This window comes from Myotis lucifugus, unplaced genomic scaffold (assembly GCF_000147115.1).
Source record: "Myotis lucifugus unplaced genomic scaffold, Myoluc2.0 scaffold_125, whole genome shotgun sequence".
Lineage (NCBI taxonomy): Eukaryota > Metazoa > Chordata > Mammalia > Chiroptera > Vespertilionidae > Myotis > Myotis lucifugus.
The window spans coordinates 204,088-226,477 of NW_005871173.1; the positions used below are offsets into that span (position 1 = coordinate 204,088).

Consider the following 22,390-nt stretch of genomic DNA (forward strand, 5'->3'; position numbering starts at 1 on the left):
AACAGGACATGGGTTTCTGAATTTGTTCCCCTCCATAACTTACTATTTAAAGGTAATTTTTAACCATTGGAAAACAGTCTCTCTCTCTCTCCTGTGTAAGTGTCACCCTGAGCTGTAGCTGAGTTTGGAATCTCCCTATGTGTGTCAGTAGGAGTTTGGAATCTCCCTATGTGTGTCAGTAGGAGATTGCGAAAGGAGCAGGAACAAAGTCTCTTATCCCAAAAGCAGTTTGGGGGTGGCCAAGAGGAGGTATTCAGTACATTCGCTGAGGAAATGACGAGAAGGAAATTGTTTTGTGTCTCGGGAACCATGTGGAATTCCAAGATAAGAAAAACAGTTGCTAATTTGAGTATAAAAGCAGGAAACATGATGTGTGGAAATTATTTTTCTCTTGCGGAACCACAAAGACAGAATCAAAGTGCTTCTTTTGGCCACGCTGGCTTTTCTCTCTTTCTCTTCTTTCTCCTCTCTCTTCTATTTCTGGTGGATACTATGGCTAATAACACAACAAGTTTAGGAAGTCCGTGGCCAGAAAACTTTTGGGGTAAGATATTTTCTTTACCTGTTTTAAATTTAAAATTAGCATGCAGAGAAATGTACTGTGTCATTTACGAAAACATTGGATATCTCTGAGACCTTTTGTTCACTGCAAACTGACTGTTTTCATTGATGGATTATAATAGATATATCAATAGAAAGTGTCTTTAAAGTGGGCTGTACCAACACTCAAGAAAAATCTGGGCAACAGGCCTAGATTGGCTGGTGTCACAAAATATAATTAGAAAGGAATAAGGATGAGAAGCAAGGCGGCAGGAATTGCTCTTCGGAATATGATAATGTGGCTTTTGTTGGAAAGTGAAGTTTTATTTGTTTAAGGTTATGGGTTATGTATTTTATTTAATGAAACCAAGAATTCCTACAGAGGTTGCCTTAACATACATGGTCAGTGTTACACTTTTTAATTCCCGAGTGAACCCAACTAATGAATCAGTACTTAAGGAGGGTGATACCACAGAGAAAAGAAGGAATCGTATTATGAACTTAGAGGGGGAAACTGAACTAGAAAAAGTGGGAATAACACCACATAAAACATGACAGAGGAAGCCCAGCACGGGAGAGAAGGCACAACACAGAAGGCCTTGTGTTCGGACACAGCTGCTGCTCAAATACCGGCGGCCGATGGAGTCAGTATCACCAGTTGTTCAGGCTAGAGGTACAGGGAAGGACTGGGATGTGAACTTGACATGGACTTTGGGTTCAAGGGAAATTTTAAAAATCAAGGGGGCAATTTGGATTTCATCCAGAAAAAGACTTTAGAGGAGAAAATGGAGTTTATGGATAGATGGATATCCCTGTTTAGTAATCCAGAACAAGTTTTTAATCCTCTGTTGCAATTCAAGGGGGTATTTGGGGAACAATGAGGGGAAAGGTGAGCAGCAGTGGCCGGCTGCTCCTGGCAACCTCACCTACGTGTCCACCGTCACGGAAACTCGCATGAAGGGAATTAATAATTCTTTCTACCATCAGCCAGTTATGTTTGCTTCAATTTGTAAATTATATCAGGGAACATCCTACAATAATTATATAACAAAATTAGGAAGAAAAAAATAAATTATATTTGCATATCTAAGAAATGGCTTGATAGGCTTATTCAGGTAGACACCAATAGATGCTAAGCCTTTGGATTGTAGACTTGTAGACATCTAATCATACGTTTGTTACAATACTACTTGGTGTCCTCATAACAGGGCAAGTGAATGTCCAAAAAACAGCTAGAAAGTGTGTTTACACTAAATTCATCATTACAAATCTAAGTAGCAGTGTAAATGAATTCAAAAGCAAAGTAACTCTTACTGCAAACATTCATTGTTAAAGTCAAATCTATTTTTTTTCAACAACTAAATGCCAGGCTCACTTAGGCAAAGGAAGTCATTATCCACTGACTAAAACTTGGACGGTAATCGCTAAGAAAACTTGAATCTGTAAGAGCAAACGGTTAGTTGGAGTCTATTTGCCAATCCTAAAAAATGATAATTTTTTTAAATATAGAAATCTGTGCTTGAGAAGGAATTCAAACTTACTGTCCCAAAGATGGTTCCTAGAGTTTCTTTGTCTTAGTATGTGAATACAATGGAAAATATATAAAAATAATGAAAACCAGGAAGGGGAGTGTTATGTTGATAAGCATTAACAAAATCAGGGCAAATATGTTGAGCAGATATAATGTTTTGGGGAAAATATATAAAAGATCACATTATTTTTTTCTGAGGTAAGGAATATTAAGTGGAAAATGCAAAAGTGTAAATGTGAATATATAAAAGATAAAAGTTTCTTAAAACACAAATGCCCATCTTTTTTCTTTTTCTGTCTTATGTGTATCTAAATTGATATCTATTTTGATCACTGACTCCACAGACATATTATTTTGATAATCTTGTAAAATGCAGTGCAAGGCATTATCCATGGCTACCAAAGTCAACTGGCTGCTTCTCACTTTGAATTTGGAGAAGTAAAGAAAGACTAGCTTAGAAAAACAAAACTTGAGCGTTAAGCATATCAATTTCCCAGACTTAACACACTCAAGCTGCATAAAATGGTGATGGCTATTACCAATCATGACAGCTTGCATTTTCATAGTAATTGCCCCTCAATACTTACTACATGTTGTGCAAGTATTAAAGCAATTAGTGCAAGGGTGGGCAACACAATTAGCCTGAGAGGGACAACCTAGATGAAGACACCCCCTTGCAGTTCTCAGTTTTGCTTAAAACTATTGCTATAAACATTGCAAGAAACAACTAGGGAAAGTTTGCTGTGCCCTAATGTAATGAGATAGGAAGGAAGTATCCTTAAACTGAGTTGCCCTCTTGGTACCTGGAGTCCTAAAGAATACATACTGTGGTTAAATTTCCTGTCTTGCCATGTGGCTTTTCTCTTTTGGCTAACAGTGTATGTGTATTTGGCTACCATTGCATGTATATTTGGCTAGGATTGTGTGTGTTTGGCTAGCATTGTGTGTGTTTGACTAGCAGTATGTGTGTGTTTGGCTAGCAGTATGTGTGTGTTTGGCTAGCAGTATGTGTGTGTTTGGCTAGCTTGTGTGTGTGTTTGGCTAGCATTGTGTGTGTGTTTGGCCAGCTTGTGTGTGTGTTTGGCTAGCATCATTGGCTTAGGAGCTTGCATTTATTTACCTCAATCTTCTACCAAATGGCAATGACTGTCCTCAAGAAGATTACATTCTTGGAGAAGATTATGTGCTCATACATATGTAAATAAATGCCTTTATTGTTGTGAACTAATGCAAGATAATATATGGTAAAATTGCAATGATTGATAATATAGTACAAGTTTTTAAAAATTATGGCAGAAAGGGTTCCTACATCCTTTTTAGAAGAAAGGAGACCAGATAAGTTCAAATAGAAAGATAATCTTAGGAAGAACTTTTCAGTCATTCATTTTTCCTTCATTCACTCATTAACTCATTCATTCATATACTTATCTATCTACTTCATTAGTTTACTCAGAAGCATTGATTGGCCACCCATTATATAACAGGCAACGTGTGAGGTTTTAGGGCAGAAATGCAGCATAGCTGGAGAATTTCCGGGCACTCAGGAGAAATGTTATCAGCAAATATGCACAAGTAAGTACCCACAAGCCACATTTGTTGAGAAGTGAATAGCTTGAGGCAGAATTGTGTAAAGGATGTCAGTATAAAAGCTTGAGCAAGTTTAACATAATAATCCTCAATTTCATGAACGAGGTCTCCCCTCTTTCCTCTTCCCTAAGACTTTTTCTCTAAGGTGTGTGTTTGGAGCGGGGGGGTAACACGGGGGGGGGGGTCATACTATTAAGGTATTGGAGAAAGAGGGCCTTTGTTTCTTGAGATAATATTTTTAGTTCTGATATTTCCTTTGTACACTTAGTTATTTCTTATAGTTTCCATTTTCTGCTGATACTTTCTACTTTTCCTTTCATTATGAACATTTTCCTTCACATCATTAAACATAGATATCAGTTGCTATGACGTCTTTGCTTATGTGAACATCTGGGTCATCCTAGTGTCTTAAGGGGCTGACTTTCTTTTCTCTTAGAACGGGTCACATTTTCCTGTTTCTTCACGTCAAGCAGCTTTACATTGTATTCGGAACATTTTAAATGGGCCTTTGGATTCTTTTATATTACCTAGAAGAGTCTCTTTTTCTAGTTTGTTTTCACAAGCAAATACATGTTTAGAACTCCAACTAAAATCCCTATAAAGCCTGTCTCTTGAAAGGCAGTTCACATCTCAGATTAGTTTAGTTTGTTGGTTTTTTGATTTGTTTGTTTTTTTCTCTAGCTGTGCTGTTTGGAATTTGCAATATAGTTCAAGAGTCCACCATAGATATAGGAAATGTTTATCAATAAAATTTAGGGATCCTCATTTCCACTGTTTCTTCAGACTGGAAATGCTACAGGTTTTCAGTTGGAGTTTCACCTGCCCCACATAACTGAGACTGGAAACTGTGCTCTGACCAGAAGTTTTGAAAAGTAGAAAAATAATCTAGTGCTTGCTCTTCTTTTCTTCCAAGTGTCAGATTCCCTCTAGTAACTGCCTATGTTTGGTCAACTCTTCAGTGCCTGCAGATAGGAATTGTTTTAGGGGAAGGGAAGGTTTAACCAGTATTTATAGTCAGTATACCTGAAAGGATCAATCCACAAAAGCTTACTTGGAATCTTATCTTTACACTAGAGGCCCAGTGCATGAATTCGTGCACCAGTGGGGTCCCTCAGCCTGGCCTGCGGGATCAGTCCAAAACTGGTTCTCCGACATCCCCCATGGGGTCCTGGATTGCAAGAGGCCAAGGACACCACTGGTGCATGATCAGGGCCGGGGAGGGACACAGGAGGTTGGCCAGCCGGGGAGGGACTGTGGGAGGGCTCCAGGGCATGTCTGGCCTGTCTCGCTCAGTCTTGATTGGCCAGACCCCAGCAGCAAGCTAACCTACCAGTCAGAGTGTCTGCTCCCTGGTGGTCAGTGCACATCATAGCAACTGGTCGACCAGTCGACTGTCTGCCCCCTGGTGGTCAGTGCACATCATAGTGAGCGGTTGAGCAGCCTTAACATATCATTAGCATATTATGCTTTGATTGGTTGAACGGCTGACTGGATGAGCAGACACTTAGCATATTAAGCTTTTATTATATAGGATGTTTCTACTGTTTATGCAAGGCCTTAAGTCAGGAAGGAGTCTGGTGGCAGAGGGCAGTGCAGATGGAGTTGGATGAGCCAGTAGAAGAGTAGAGGTGAGCAGAGATAATTAAATACAGGTCAACTTGGAACCTCTATCTACAGAGGCCACTTGTAGGAGTTTGCTTTTACTCAAATATGGAGGGTTTGGAACAGAAGAGTGGTGTGATTTGACTTACATTTTCAAAGGTTCACTGTGGCTATTATATTGAGAATAGAACATAATTGGCAGAGTAGGACAAAAAGACCAGATAAAAGGCTACTGCAATATTCCAGGTCAGAGATGGTGGTTGCTTGGACCACAAAGGTGGCAGAGCAGTTAAATAAGAATATGAATTCTGGATATAGAGGCATTGTGAAAACAGATCAAAGAGGATTTTCTGGCAGATAATATACTCATAAAAGTAATTATTCTGTTGAAATTATTGTAATCCATTGAGTTTTCAGTGCCCTAAATATTATTCTCTCTAAAAAGCTTTTGCCAACATCTTATTGCTTGAAACATTCTCCTCTATACTCGAGGGAACCAAGAACAGCATACATAGCCTGCTTTGGTAATAGTTAAGCTTTATTATTCTTACTAGAGGCCCAATGCACGAAATTCGTGCAAGAGTAGGCCTTCCTTCCCCTGGCTGCCAGCACTGACTCCCCTCTGACACCTGGGACCCAGGCTTCCCTCACAGCCCTGGCTTTGTCCAGAAGGTCATCCGGAAGGACGTCTGGTCTAATTAGCACATTACGCTTTTATTATTATAGATAATTGTAAAGGATTTTGTGACTAGATCAACATTCTATTTTGTTACCAAAGACAAAAATTACTTTTCAGATATTGGAACGATTCAACTCAAGGCCACTAGATGGTAGCCTCTACTAAATTTTAATACTAATAAAATTTGAGGCAATGATTAGATTTACTAAAAACCAGATTCAAGATTAGAATATTAGAATTGGGAGGCACTGTAGTGACTGTTATTAGGCCAAAATGAATAACATGACTTGAGTAAGTTAAATACCCATTATAATAAAAATTATTCATTGAGGACGTATGGGCCAGTCCCTTGCTGGTTGTATAGAAACACAATACAAATTAGAATAACAATACCTAATTTATATGCCATACCTTACTGATCTTATTTATTTATTATTCCTTGCTTTTATGTTTATTTATTTTTGTTGAATTTATTTATTGGGGTGCAGTGGTTAATAAAATTATATAGATTTCAGGTGTATAATTCCATAATACATCATCTATATACTTTACTGATTTAGAATTTGTTCTTATTTGCCTTCAAATGAATATCTGCATTTTTAAAAGTAATTGTTTGGTCTCATTATTTGCATTATATTGTAATTATGTGAAGTGAAGTCATGGCTTATTTTTTTCCCCCCCTAAGAATGCTGAGAAATAAGAAGCAAACTGTCCTCAAAAGAGAAATATCTGAGCCAATATATTTTTCAGGTATATTTTTTCTATGGTAAGTTTTTTTTTAAAAAAAAGCTCCCAAAATTTATGGGCAGAAGTCTGCCAGAATTGAACTACATAGTTTTAAAGCTGTATGGCCAATAGATGCTGTTTTTATTAGATATTTTCTGGATTCACCGTTTGTGTCAGAAAATCATTCACTATAACAAAAAGTCTCCTTATGGAAGACCATTCTGGAGCAAGCTGTTATAATTGTGATTCCTGATGTTTCTTTCTTATTGCTTTTCTGCACTTCCATACTTGTTCTTGCAGTTAGCATTTAAGGGTGCTTAGCCAGACAGATCAGTGTTTTACCATATATTTCAGCAAGTCTTAGAGAGTCTTATGTTATTACACTCATTTGTAAGTATTAAACAATTCTGCATATATAGCAAGGACATAAGAATTAGTGCAGTAACTTCTAAAACAGATATTTGACTGGCCACATGGGAAAGGAAGTCATTTTCATGGCATGTGCACTCAACTGAACAATAAAATTAGGCAAATCCATATCTAAGGCAGAATAATTTTCTCTCTCATTTTTATAATTTCTGTGGCTCCATCTTTTTGTATTTATATGCCTTCAAAATTTAAATAATTTATTATTAATATGTACATATTATTCTCAGGTACTTTTAGCATTCAATATTTAATCCTCTTCAGATATGTATATAACCATAGACAGTCTTTCATTTATAATAACAACATACTTTGAATCAAAATTATCTATTCTGCCTACGTTGTGGGCCCAGACACTAGGTCTACAATGTCAAATAGAAATATTAACAACCCATAGGAAATAATAATTTAAAATAGATATATTATCAAATTGCTTTTGTGAGACTATTATTCTACTTTTAGTGCCACTAAAAATAATAATCTTTCTACTCACAACATTTATATTTTTCATTTAAGAAGATTGTGGTGGTTGAAAATATTCTTTAACAACTTATCTACCGGAGTTTGTATATGACCCTTGTTTTCTTCTATCAGAACAACAATAGATTTTGAAAATCAAAGTCACCGGGCATATAAATATATTTCTCACTTCATGTATTTTGGTTTCCTTTGCTAATTCTCTCAATCACTTTAACAAGAAGAAATTATTTCCCCCTGGTTATATATTTTGAAAGTTTCTAATTTGTTTTTCTTGACATTGAATGTGATGCTATTTCTCACTATAGTAAATATATATCTTTGACCTCATCTATTATACCTGCTTATATCCTGATATGTGTAGGATCCTCAACCAGACCCTAGTGGTTATATAAGTTTATATACAAAAGCCAGGGCATATACTTTGTGAACTTGACTATTTGTCTCCTCCTTTTATGTTGTGCATGAGTGAAAGCCATAGTCTCCTGACCGGTGCTGGCTGTCAATGTTCAATTATTAAAATAAATCATTTTAGTTCCACCCCTGCTGGGTGGCTCAGTTGACTGGAATGCCGCTCAATACATGAAAAGTTTTGGGTTTGATTCCCAGTCAGGGCACATACCTTTGCTGGTTTGATCCCTAGTTGAGGCATTCAGGAGAAGCAAACAACCCATGTTTCTGTCTCACATCAATGTTTCTCTCTCCCTTCCTCTCTCTCTAAAAATAAATACACATATCCTTAGTGAGGATTTTAAAAAGTTATGTTAGTTCTACTATATAAATCTTACAATCTTTCCATATCAATAAAATGAGAAATTTGAGTCCAAGGCATTTTTAAGAGTTTGTTTTAGCTAAAACCCCATATCTCAGTTTCTATATTTGAAGTTGTTATTTAAAATTCTCTAATGGAGGTTGTTGATTCAGGGAAATATATCAATAGAAAACATAATATTGTTTACCATAACTTTCCCAAGTATTTTTGTTCATAGCAGACTTTCAAATCTGGTGTCCACCCTGGCCTTCCCACGCCAGAATCCTGGGAGTCATTCTAGAATCCTCTTTTCCTCAGTAGAGCAAAGCATGATGTTTTTACTGGTTGACTTTTATTTCTAGATGCTGAAGATGGGAGAGGAATTGGGTGTCCTTCAATGGCTTTTAATTTTCTTTTGTTTCAAAGGGCCCTACATTCCCCCTCACTCTTTCTTTTCTCCTTCATTGTGTGGTCACCAAAAACCCCTCTCCTTTTCTTCCTTTGTTGTTTTAAGCAGCTTTGAGACAGAATTTACCCACTTAAAGGGTACATTTAAATGGTTTTTATTATAGCCACAGAGCTGTGTGTCCATCACCACAATCTAATCTGAGAACATTTTGTCTTTCACAAAGAAACCCTGTTCCCTTAGCAGTCACTCCCATTCCCTCCCATCTCTCCCACCCGCCCTAAGCAATCACTATTTGCTTTCTATCTGCACAGTTTTGTCTGTTCTGGACATTTCATATAAATGCAATCATACGAGCGGTGACCTTTGGCAGTCTTTCCAAAGAAATGTGCCTCCTCACATGTCTGTTTGCACCGAAAGCTTCTTTCCTAAAGCACTGTGTTCAGGGACCGGAACACCTTTTCATCATTTTTAGTTTTTACAGAATTGCCTTTCTTCTCCATGAAAGCTTTCAGTGGAAGCATGGAAGATAATTGATTGGCATCTCTATTGTTTTTCATAGTTCATTTTCTAGGTAACTTGAAGTTGGATGTCACTGTCTTCTAATTATACTGAAGGCATGGGTTTTGTATAGTTTTATTTGTTCATTTTGTTGTTCTCTTAGTGTTTTGTGTTTGTTGTTTTTCCTTTTGGAAGAAATATTGGAGAATTCTTATTTACATTGCTGCCATTGTCTTGGAAACTCTGAATTCCTATAACTTCTTTTCTGGGCTCCAAATATTTGGGGCCCTGATAGAGGTTAATTTGGAATTTTACTATATTACTAGCAAGGCTTACGTTAGGTTCTAACTTTATTTATTTGCTTTTTCCAGATAGAGTCTAACGCAATAAAATCCTCATCTCAAGAGACTGCATTTTCAGGTTATGACTCAGTATTATTTTTGTGAGACACATTTTGGAAGAACAATACTGGGTCTAAGAGATGTTTCCTGAATCATCTTGTAATTCAGAAGTCATCTTCCTATTATAAAAAAATTACTGTTTAGATTTAATATAAAGAATTGTCTTAGAGGATTTTTATATTTCTAAAGATAATTGTGAAAGTAGGAGATAACAAATATAATCTTTCCTTGGGAGATAAATGTAACAATAAAAGGTAGAAAGACATGAAATATATCTTAAAACTAAGGAGCAATAATCAGTCTTAGAAATTCATTAACATTAGCTTATTTTGTTATTTCTGAATTACTGATTTTCATAGAATACAACAACAAACTGGTAAAAAAACAAACCGTGGCAATCATAAAGTCTAACTCCATTAAAAAAATAATAAAACAAATGAGTCTAAATAAATTTCTTAAAAATCACAAACATGTTAGGGATGAAGCTGAATTTGAATCAGTTAGCTTTTGCTGTGTAACAATCCAACCCAAAACATAATGGCCTAAATGATCATTGATGTGGCTCATAATTCTGGGGTTGGCAATTGGATGCAGATCAGCTTAATGCATTTCCTGCTGGCCTTCTCGCAAGTATCACACTCAGATGTTGGATTGACTAGAATCTGAATTACCTAAATGATCCCACCTCCATATTTGGAGTTTGACAGGCTCTTGGCCATGGCCACAAGGATAACTGGGCCATGTATCTCTCAACAACCAAGAGGCTAGCCTGAATGAGTTCACAGGCTGGCAACTGCAGGGTTCCTGAGAGCAGAAGGGGTGGAAGCTGAAAGCCCTCTTGAGACTTAGACCTGTGCTAGCACAGCTTCATTTCCATTGAGTCCTATTGGCCCAAGCAAGTCACGAAGGCGACCAGATTCAAGGGGTGGGGAAGCAGATTCTACCTCTTCCTGAAAGGAACTTCAAAGCATTTGAACACCCCCTTCTTTTGTTTTCCCAATTTCACAACCCCACACAGTTAATTTCCAGATAAGCAATTAGATAAGATAGCTTACTCCTCTACTTAAGAGTAACATTTTTTAATGAAATGTAGGTATCTCTATTCAAAAGGTTATACATGAAATGGAGCTTGAAGAATGAGTTTTCCAGACAGAAATGTAAAAATTGTATCTAGATATAAAACAAACAAACAAACATGGGAAAGCACAGAATTTAAGAGAGAAGGACAGGCTTTGGGTTAGTGAGAAAATCAACATGGCTCATGGGTTAGATCGTGGGGTAGAGAATGGAGAAATGTGGTGGGTAGTATGGATGGAGGGGTCTTCTGATATCCAGGGTGTCTTTCCATTCAAAGCAGGGGCTCTGTTACCCAGTTTCATTCAAGAATATGCGTGTAGTTCCCACAAAGGAGCAGTAAGCTAGAATTTCCATTTTGGTAAGGTTTTCTGCCCTCCCCCATTTCCCACCAGAAGAGGAAATCTGAACAAATACAAGTTCTGTGAATTGAAGGATACTGGTGTATAGCAGGATTCTATGGAAATTCAGGGGACAGGAATTTTATTATCGAAACAAGGACATGATGGCAGCATGAACCAGAACTTTGGGTCCAAGAAACTGCCCAGTAGTCTGTATAGGTCATGTCATCAATGAGTCATAGATATAGGTGACAGTCCAGAATTTCAGGGAATAGAACATAAATCCGTCAGCCCACCAGGTGGTTCTAGCCCAGCACTTCCTCTCTCAGAATGAGCTCAGAAAGTGAGACAGCATGAACCCTGCAGGTGGGAGACATTGATGCTTGATAAGAACAGACAGAGGAAAAGGCAAAATCAATATGATTACAAAATTCCTTGTGAACTCACTCGGCACGTTACTTACTACTGTAACTCAAATGGAAATAATCTTTCAACTACATTTGCAACCTTATAAAAATTTTATGAGCTAAATAATGGCCTTTTAAAAAAAACAACAGGACTATATTTATGACTTCTTTCTTAAAGATGATAAAATAATGTAAGTAACATGAAATGATACAGATAAAATGTTACTTTATATCCTTTTGTTTAAATGGAAACATAACAGCTTTCACTTGTTCATATCCATCTAGTACAATTTTCTATTTCTCAGTGGTTCTCAACCTTCTGGCCCTTTAAATACAGTTGCTCATGTGACCCAACCATAAAATGATTTTCATTGCTACTACATAACTGTAATGTTGCTACTGTTATGAATTGTAATGTAAATATCTGATATGCAGGATGGTCTTAGGCGACCCCTGTAAAAGGGTCATTCCACCACCAAAGAGGTCGCGACCCACAGGTTGAGAACCGCTGCAACTTAAAATCAGTGTAATCATATAGGGCGTCCCAAAAAGTGTATACACACTTTGAATAATTAATTGCAATGTTTCTTTCTTTTCAGGTTTAACCCATTGGAATTAATAATTATTTAAAGTGTGTATACATGTTTGGGAGGAGGCACCCTGAATACACAATCGCATGGTTACTCTTTGTATTCTGCCCTGTTTTCAGTTGAGTCCCTACTTACAAATCAAATTACCTGCTTGGTTTTTTTTTGTTTCTTCGTTTCAGAGGATCTTATCATGTCCTTCACAGTGTCCATGGCTATCGGGCTCGTGATCGGAGGATTTATTTGGGCTCTGTTTGTCTGTTTGTCTCGAAGAAGAGCGAGTGCCCGCATCTCCCATTGGAGTTCAAGTCGGCGACCTAGGTCTTCTTACAATCACGGCCTCAACAGGCCCGGATTTTACCGCCACAGTGGCTACGAACGCCGCAGCAACCTCAGCCTGGCCAGTCTCACCTTCCAGCGGCAGGCTTCCCTGGAACAAGGCAATTCCTTTCCAAGAAAATCAAGCTTCAGGGCTTCAACCTTCCATCCATTTCTGCAAAGTCCACCGCTTCCCGTGGAGACTGACAGTCAGGTGATGACTCTGCCCTCTTCCCCGACCTCCCCCACCATCCTCACCGCTCACAGCCTGAGGCGCCCCGATTTCCACTGGTCCAGCAGCAGCCTTCCAGTGGGCCTTTCCCCACCGCCTCCGCCCACCTACGAGTCCATCATAAAGGCATTCCCAGATTTCTGACAAGGAGCTTTTGTTAACTTGGTTCTTTCTTTCCTTGTCTTTTCTCGAAAGGAAATCAAAAACAGACTAAACAGAATTTTGAGGACATGGCCCAAACAACCAAGGAGTTCCCAAACTGGAAAATGCTCAGACAAGTTGGACATTACAATGTACATTTTCTCTGATCCCATTTTTTCCTTATCTCACAAATAAGTAATATTTTCGCAAATCGTTATATATTTATGTATTTTGTGCTCAATGTGAGGGTTTTAAAGGTAGTGATTCTAATCTAGGAATCATCAGTAATACAGTATATATATTTTAGACTAAAATAAAAACAAGGTAGTGGTGGTTTACAATCCCCATTCACTGTCCAATGTGATTACTTAGGGTGAAAGAAATCAGTGTCACTTAAAACGTGTTCTGGCCTAAGGAATTTTAATTTTGCTTTCTTTGGAATGACGAGTGAACGATTTTACAGTCTTGGATTTCTAATGAATTATATGGGCACAAAATGACAGAACACAGAAGATTCCAAAGTTCCCTGATTCCACTCACTTATGCAAAGTATGGGAATCAAGCCAAAGAAGTTGAACTCGGTGGGTGTTACAGGATACTTCCATTTTTAACCTTTACTTTTGTGCTTTTCCTCAGAATAGTTTTCCACACATCACGGAGGCAGAATCCCTGGATTCACTCACATGATAATTTACTTTCTTCACTGTTGTACTTATGTTTTTAGAAAAGCAACAGCCACAAATCCAATTCATTTAACCTAAAAACACACGTTAACACTGAGCTTATATTTTTTCTAAGGGATAAGTTTTATTTCTTAGATTTAAATCTAGCAATAGGGAAAGCACTTTATCTAGAGACTTTCTCCTGTAATTTCACAAACGAAACAAAGAAGTTGGAGTCAGTGGGAACAAAGTCTGTCATTGAAATAGATGTTACACCCATGAAGAATTCTCCTTCCTGGATTGACTCCTCAGGCATCATCCCTTGTTTGCATTTCTATGAATTCAACTTCAGATTCTGTGAAGAGTCTTTATAAATGACTAGAGGCCAGGTGCATGGATTCGTGCACACTGAAAGGAAATTAATTAGAAGAACTATTTTAGAGGCCAGGGAGGGACCGCAGGAGGTTGACCAGACTGGGAGGAACCACAGGAGGGCTCCAGAGCATGTCTGGCCCGTTTTGCCCAGTCCCAATTAGCCAGACCCTAGCAGCAAGCTAACCTACTGGTCGGAGCATCTGCCCCCTGATGGTCAGTGCACATCATAGAGACCGATTGAATGGTCAAACGGTTGGACACTTCGCATATTAGGCTTTTATATCTATAGATTAAACCATGCCATAACTGCAGGCAGTTATTTAAGGAGTTCACTTTCACAGACGGCCATCTTCTTAAAGAAAGGTACACCCCAAATGTGGGTACCAGAGAACTTCAGGGGCCAGATGCCTGTGGCTGCCCTTTTTCATTTAAGGACACAAGTTCACTGGATAATAACTCTAAAGGCCTGTGCTTTATTTCTGACACAGTGAATATTTTGCTTATGTCGCTGTTTGTTTGCTCCTATGAACGTTGAGATTTTTGGTGAAGAAAAACGTACTCTCACTTTACTTTCTGCAATGCAGTGGTCCCAGCTACTAGTGTCTACATCTGGCTTAAGATTGCAATGACTTTTAGATAATAAGATTTTTTACATAGCATTTTCTTTATTATTTTTATTTAGCTTATATTTATATTGTTCCTTAAGGACAATTATTATTAATGATGTCTATAGATAGGTTCTCTTTAATGCAATATACCAGAAAGAAAAGAAGGAAAGAAAGAAAAAAAGCTCACAGGATAACCAATTTGTTCTAAGTTTTTTTTGTTGTTGTTTTGTGTGTGTGTGTGTGTGTGTGTGTGTGTGTGTTTAACACATTTAGCAATCATCATATAGCCACATAAAATTTCAAGGGATCATTAACTTAGTAACAAAGCTATCTTGCATGTATGTCATTCTTATTGTTTAACATGAGAAGTTAAACAGATTTTATATTGGGAGTAAAAACTGTTTTATATCTCACAATCAAAATGAGTGTCTTGTAAATATTGTGCAATGTCTGAAATGTGAAATTAAAGCACAACCTGCAGACTTTTTTAGTTGTATTTTTTATTTGAAATGTTTAATATTTTTATGAAACAAAATTAAACTGATGTTAATTTTGCTTAATGGGTTATTTATTGAATAACTTTGAGTATCTCCTATTTACTTTAACCTTTAACCCAATCTAGACCTTCTTTATCTATTCCTGAGACACAAACTTTATTTTATATAAAAATGTATTTTCAAAAAAGGGTGACATCACCAATAAATGGAACAGGATTTTTCAATGAATTAATGCATCTGGAAAATATTATTTATTTAAAAACATTAGCTTATATCCCAAAGTTACTTAATTAACTTTTTTAGAGAATGAAGTTTTTTTTATTAAGATATAATTGACATATAAAATTGTATTAAGTTTCAGTTGTACAACATAGTGATGTGTACAACAACAAAAATCAGGCTTTGTAGGTAAGCTCCAGCTTAGCTAAGAGCAGAGAGTGGGAGGGCGGATACTTAAATTGCGTTATTGATTACAAAGAAGATAGGAGGAAGTAGGGCTGGCAGCTGGTGAGTAACAAATGACCAAATGTTCCTGGGGGTCTCAGAGTAAAGGTATTCAGTGGGAAGACAGAGAGAGAATCTTCTGTTTTTTCCATAGTTATCTGGCTCTCTGGTTTCCAGATCTTTCTGATTTATTTTTGTGCTCCTAAATTCCACTGGTAGGGGACAAGTTTTTGTCTTGCTTGGCCAACACATATTTCCATTTTTGCTTAGCTAACACTTTAATTTTTTTAGGGGAATAATTCTTCCATGTGGCACAGTCTTACTGTGACTCTCTGTCAATGTTCCCCCACCTCTTCTCTTCCCCTCCTTCCTGTTTATCAAAATGGAGAAAAATTCCCCCTTTTCAATTAATACTATACATTTCCTTTTTGCCTTCTTAATGATTTTATTGTTTAAAAATCTCTCTTCTCTCTCTGATATTATTAGTACTATTTTAAGTTGGGGCCCTTGAAAACAGACTGAAATGGTCATTTGTGTGCAGAAATTTTGATGGGTTTGGGGAGCTCTCAGCAAGGAATATCCGTGAATGAGTGAGGGGACAGTATTGGGAAGAAGAGGTTAAAATGAGTGGCATGTCCAAAAGAGGCATCAGCCAATCCTATAGCGAGAGCTAGAATGTCCCTTCAGAGTTGTTCCTAATTGAAACAAAGGACCAAACAGTGGTTAGTGTGCTGGGGTCCAGCCCCAGCGGGTCCAGGGGTTCCCAAAGGTGTGGATGGAGTCGGCGAGGAAGGAAAGACACGGAGGCAGTGTTCAGGTGATCGTCATAGCCAGGTTCCTCTTAGCCAGGTACCTCTCCTTATTGTCATCTAACATCTGTATATATACTATTTGGTCCCAATCCTATCCATTCTATACAAAAGGCCAGGGGGCTTCCCATCTCCATTCAAAGGTGACTCTATTGTTCCACCAAGCTACAAGGAAGTAACTGAAGGAGGTCACTCCAAGCAAAGATCAAAGCGACCAACCACCCCTCTGACACTCAGTTAAAGGGTTTACTGATAAAAATCCTCACCTGGGGAAACAACCTTTCTTCTCCTAGCCAGGTTCCTCCCCCTATTGTCCTCTTACGTCTGCATTTATCCTATTTGATCTTAATCCCATCCATTCCTTCCAAAGGCTAGGGCATTTCTCATCTCCATTTCAAGGTTACTTGAAACATCCCTGCAGAGACTGCCTCAAGCAGCCAGGGTGGATCGGCTTCCAGCATTAGTGTTAGTGTTAGGGTTAGGGTTAAGTTAAGGCTAGGGGTAGGGGTAGGGGTAGGGTTAAGGTTAGGTCTGAGTGACCTTTGAATGAGGTGATATGAGGGCACACTCTGTGAATGGGGCTTCCAGGAGCTGCCAGTCAGGTTAAACAGTGACTATTCCTTGGGCATGACGGCTTTTTGAGAAGCTCTAAAGTGACAAAGACTCTCTTCTTGACCAAACTCCACTCTAGCCCCCCTGAAGTCTTTTCTCAAATAGGCCCTAACTTCTCAGCCCCCATGTTTGTCTCCGCATTACTCACTTTTAGCAAGAGTCCTGCTAAGTTTAACTATAATACTCCATCCTTGCTATCTGATGACTCTTTTTAAAAAACTTATATATTTTTATTGATTTCAGAGAGGAAGGGGGAGGGAGAGAGAGAAACAAACATCAATGGTGAGAGATAATCATTGACTGGCTGCCTCCTGCATGCCCTCCAGTGCGGATGGAGGCCACAACCCAGGCATGTGCCCTGACCTGGAATTAAATCATGACCTCCCTTCATAGGTCAACACTCAACCACTGAGCCACACCAGTCAGGCACTATCTGATAACTCTTTTTTTTAAAATATATTGATTTTTTAGAGAGAGGAAGGGAGAGGAATAGAGAGTTAGAAACATTGATGAGAGAGAAACATCGATTCAACTGCCTCCTGCACACTTCCTACTAGGGATATGCCCGCAACCAAAGTACATGCCCTTGACCGGAATCGAACCTGGGACCCTTGAGTCCACAGGTCGATGCTCTATCCACTGAGCCAAACCAGTTAGGGCTATCTGATAACTCTTTTTTTTTTTTTTTACAGAGAGGAAGGGAGAGGGATAGAGAGTTAGAAACATCGATGAGAGAGAAACATTGATCAGCCGCCTCCTGCACACCCCCTACTGGGGATGTGCCCGCAACCAAGGTACATGCCCTTGACCGGAATCGAACCTGGGACCTTTCAGTCTGCAGGCCGACGCTCTATCCACTGAGCCAAACTGGCTACGGCAATCTGATAACTCTTGATATCTAATCAGGTTCCTTATCCTCCACCATCTTCCCAGGTGATGTCTGATCTCCCTGGCCTGCCTTTGGTAAGAATCGTGTTAGACCAATTTAGTCAGAATCCCTCTTTACCTCTGATGCTTCCTGTTAGTCATCGTCCCTCAATTGAGCCTCACTCTATTTGAGTCTTTGGCTATAAATTCTCACTTTTCCTTATTGTATTCAGAATTGAAACAGTTTCTACACTGAGGACTGTTTTCCCCTACTGTAATTGTTTTTCTCAGTAAACTATGTTTTTACCACTCTAATTACTGTCTAGCTCAGTGGTCGGCAAACTGCGACCACTTGAGTGTGGCTCTTCCACAAAATACCATGTGCGAGCGCGCACGTACAGTGCTACAGTGCAATTGAAACTTCGTGGCCACACTCAAGGGGCCAAAGAGCCGCACGTGGCTCGCGAGCCGCAGTTTGCCGACCACTGGTCTAGCTGGTGTGTGTGTGTGTGTGTTTCAACAAAACTCATTTTGACTCCTCCAGTGACTGTCAGGCTGTTGGTTTTCACAGAGACTGGGTTTGCAGGGCTGCTGATTTTCAAACTACCACAGAGCTGCCAAGAACAACTAAGAATAGGCAAGTTAAAATGCCACAGGGCCCATTGTCCTTATCAAGATTCTGTTGTTTTTCTTGAACAAATGCTCCTGGGTTGTTACAAATCCTTGGTTAATTTCCAGAGTACTGAAAATGTCAGAGAGATTTTTTTTTGCCAGGGTTCTCATTGTCTTTATGAAGGAGAACATTTCCAGAGGTTCTTATTCCATCGTTCCGGCAGGGCTTCTGCTCATTGATATCTTGGTGTTTCGATAATCATGCTATAAACATCTATCGGCATAAAGCGCATAGTTCCTAAAAATTAGAATCTGAGAGCCCATCAGTTCTCCACTAGAATACGGTAGTGATTTCTCCCGGTTGTACTATCCTTGTGATGTAAATGACAGGCAGGAGTGAAGATTAACCTTTAGAAGGAATTAACCAAACTTATTTGGCCTACCGCCCCCTTTCCAGAAAAAATATTACTCAGCGCCCCCTGGAAATTATTTTTTTTTAAATTTTAATAGCAATTAAACAGAAAGATATATGTATTAATGTTTCTACCTTTTTCGTAAAATATAGTAAAGAAAGTCTCCCACTTCATTAAATGTTTCTTCTGGACAAGTGTAATTTATTATTCAAATCCCTTCCATAAAGGTCTTGGAGTGGAGAGATGCTCATGTGTGATACCCATCAAGATCAGATGTGTTGCTTGACATAATTTCAGTCTTTATTTAGATACTTCCATTCGCCTGAGTGGTATAGAAATGAGACATGGTTCGGCATGTCGTGACTTTTTTGACCTCTGCCTTACCCCTAAATACATGCTTTTCCACAGTGTATTCCTCACTGAAATTCTCATTAAAGGAGACACTTCAGTAACATTTCCCACATGCTTTGACATTTTTGAGGAAAAAAAAAAGTTTTATTCTATTAGGCCAATTCCACCTCAAGGTATTTGCATAAGTGGTGTCGGTCTGGCCTTTGACAGTATGTTCCTGTGTGATCTTTGATTGCTCACTCAGGCATACTGTAGACACACAGTCTCGTTGAATACTGTGCTATCTTTACCAAATCAAATCTGGAAAGTTCACTTGCAATTTAATGTACTGTTTTTGAGACATCTTGACATTTTGACTTTATAAGTGTAAACTGAAAACTGGATTTACTGGAAATTTGTTTTTAAAAATAAAACAACATTTGCCAGATCCCTGATCTACAGATGCTTTATACAATTAGGCGATGCTTATGAGGTAATGCTGCCGAAAGAACATCTTTAAAAAGAAATTTATCTCTAATATTTCTAAAGCATATAAAAGACTATCACTATGTTCAACAGGAACAGAAAATTATACAAAGAACAGTGTAAATTAGCATAGAATTCAGTTTTCTAAAAGGGAGGCAGAGAACATAATCAAATGCTAAAAATGTAGCAATGTTTATCATTGTTGAAAGAACCAGAAGAGCTTTTCTTTCTTTCAAAGGTATAAATATTGTAAATAAGTAAGCTTTTAGGTACAGTGGGCCCATATTTAAAAACCAATTCATATTATTTTTAATTAATAGAACCTTTGGATATTTCATAACAAATAACATTTTATTTTATAAAAGAAAGTTGAAATTTTCCTGGAAGATAATTTTTATTAATGATTTAAATAGTCTATGATTAACTCTTGCTACTAAATGGGATCATGGTATGATATATTCCAACACTTTATTTTTACTAATCATTTAGCCATACCCATGCATGTTGGCATTCAGAGGTAAACAACGTGGCTAAATAGAGGTAAAGAGGAACTTTGAGTATGCTTACTTCATACATGTTAAGGTTAAGAAGTTCTGACAGTTATAAAACTATTTTGGGGGGATAGGATAACTGGAAATTTGAGGGTAGACTAGGTATTAACTATTGGGAGAGTATTATGAATTCTGCTAGGTGTGAAAAATGTTATTGTGATTATGTAAAAACAGGTGTTTACTTTTCAGAGATGCATACTAAAACCTGCAGAGGAGAGCTATTCTAATTTCTGAGGGAAGCAAGGAGGCAGCCAGAGTGGCAAAGTTGCTTCTGAGAGGAGTCCAAGGTGAGTGGTTCTAATGAGTTAAAAATGAGCCAGCCACCAGAGGATGGATCTCTTCAGTGAAGTTGAACCCTAACACCAGTTCCTGTTGGTCTTCTCCTGGGACACATCCATGGACACCACAGTTTCCTGGCCAACTACATGTGGCTCAGGACCAGCACACCAATGCTGCCCTGAATGGTTCATTCTACAACTGAACACAGGCCTGGAGCAGGGCATTAGACCATCCATTGAAAATCCATGATTGGGCCCTGCCAATGTTGCTCAGTGGTTGTGCATCAATCTATGAACTGGGAGGTCACCGTGCGATTCCCAGTCAAGCCATAAGCTCAGGTTGCAGGCTTGATCCCCAGTGTGGGGCATGCAGGAGGCAGCTGATCAATGATTGTCTCTCATCATTGATGTCTTTTTTTCTCTCTCTCTCTCTGAAATCAATAAAATTATATTTTTTATAAAAAGAAACTACATGATTGAACATGGATCAAGAATATGTGGTGCTGGGTGGAAATGGTTAATGGATTAAGAAAAAAAACTCATAGATTCAGACAACAGTATGGTGATTACCAGAGGGAAAGGGGAAGGGTGGGTGGAGGTATAAGAGGTTAAAGAGGGGATAAATGGTGATGGAAGGAGACTTAATTTTGGGTGATGAACACACAATACAATATAAATATGATGTACTATAGAGTTGTACACTTGAAACCTGTAAATTTATTAACCAATATCACCCCAATAAATTCAATCAAAAATGTAAAAAAGAATCTTGTTGAAATCCATGGTGCTCCTGTCAGATGTGATGAATACTGTTCAGAAGTGAGAGTTGGGATCAGACAGCTAAATTGTGGGTTCCCAGACTCCTTGTAATGCCGGGACCTGGTCTCAGCCTGAAAAGGTATCGCATACCCTCTCAGCATCTGGCAGCCTGCAGTTTTAATGGAGGACTTAAGGAACATGGGCTACTTGCAGCAGCTCTGGGGTCAAAGCTACAATTCCGGAATGGCTGCATATGACATTTCCAAACCAGTACGCTAAGTTCTGTTGAAGGCCAAGTGGCATTTGAGTGCTTGGACCCAAGCCCAGAGGGACAGAAAAAAGGAGTATGGCTTCCAGACTAAAAGAAAATAAGCAGATTTACCCAGTCAATGCCATTTTGCCACAACACATCTGCCACAGGTGGTTCTGATGGATTTGTAAATATTTAGGATCTATTAAAATAAAAAGCGACTGTGCCAGTTTCATCAATACCTCCCCGGCATCACATCACTTGCCTTCAGGAATGATGGGACTGCGCTTGCAATAGCGTCATCATATGTGTATGAAATGGCTGACAGGGAACATCCTGAAGATGGGAGCATTATTTGCCAAGTGACAGATGCAAAACCAAAGTCCATCTAATCATCTCGTGAAAGTGGGTTCCCTAGGGAAAGACTTGTTTGCCCCCCTACAAATGCGTGCTTTCCCCCAAGTCATTGTGGACACGTTACTTAGTGTGTAGATTTCTCTGTTTTCTATCTTCCAAAATCTGTTCTCTTTGCCTTTTCATACCGACTTTGCATAGAGTGGGGAGGCCTTGTTTCTTTTGTGTCTGTTATTCACTCTAAAATACTTTAACAGAGGGAAACTGAAAGAAGCTAATATGGAAAAATATTAACCTTTTTAATACCTAGGTGATGGGTTCATGAGTGTTCATGATACCATTTTCTTTATTCTTCTATATATTTGAAAGTTTCAAAGAGAAACAATGTAAAAATGTCTTATAGCTAAAAAAGATGAAAAGTTTTGGCAATTGAGCTTTTGCAACCAACAATGGAACACATGGACTAACAAAAAAGGTAATTTCTATTACCTTTAGCAGTTTCATTTTACATGTTTAAAGTCTTTAAAATTAAATTAAAGTTAAATATTTAATTGCCTGTTTTGAAAGAAATTGAATATAAGTATAACTACAAAAAAACTCCAAAACCTTTTCTTTCTTTGTAATCTTTTATTCCATCTTTTCTTTCTTTCTTCTTTGCCTTGTTACTTAATATTTATAAAAGGGTTGCCAACCAAGATATCATAAATAAGAAGTAGATGATAAAGTTACGGCCAAGAGGAAATGAAGTGGAGCCAG

General features: G+C 38.3%; 1 protein-coding gene and 1 pseudogene across 1 annotated transcript; both read left to right on the forward strand.

Annotated features, from left to right (window-relative positions):
* The first annotated feature begins 309 nt into the window (after positions 1 to 309).
* MYCT1 (MYC target 1) lies at positions 310 to 13,842 on the forward strand. The gene is made up of 2 exons (XM_023758216.1): positions 310 to 544; positions 12,219 to 13,842. The coding sequence occupies exons 1-2, from the start codon at positions 310 to 312 to the stop codon at positions 12,728 to 12,730; spliced, it is 747 nt and encodes a 248-aa protein (XP_023613984.1). The 3' UTR covers positions 12,731 to 13,842.
* A 5,121-nt stretch (positions 13,843 to 18,963) lies between these two features.
* Positions 18,964 to 21,672, forward strand: LOC111827060 (annotated as a pseudogene).
* Positions 21,673 to 22,390: the final 718 nt, after the last annotated feature.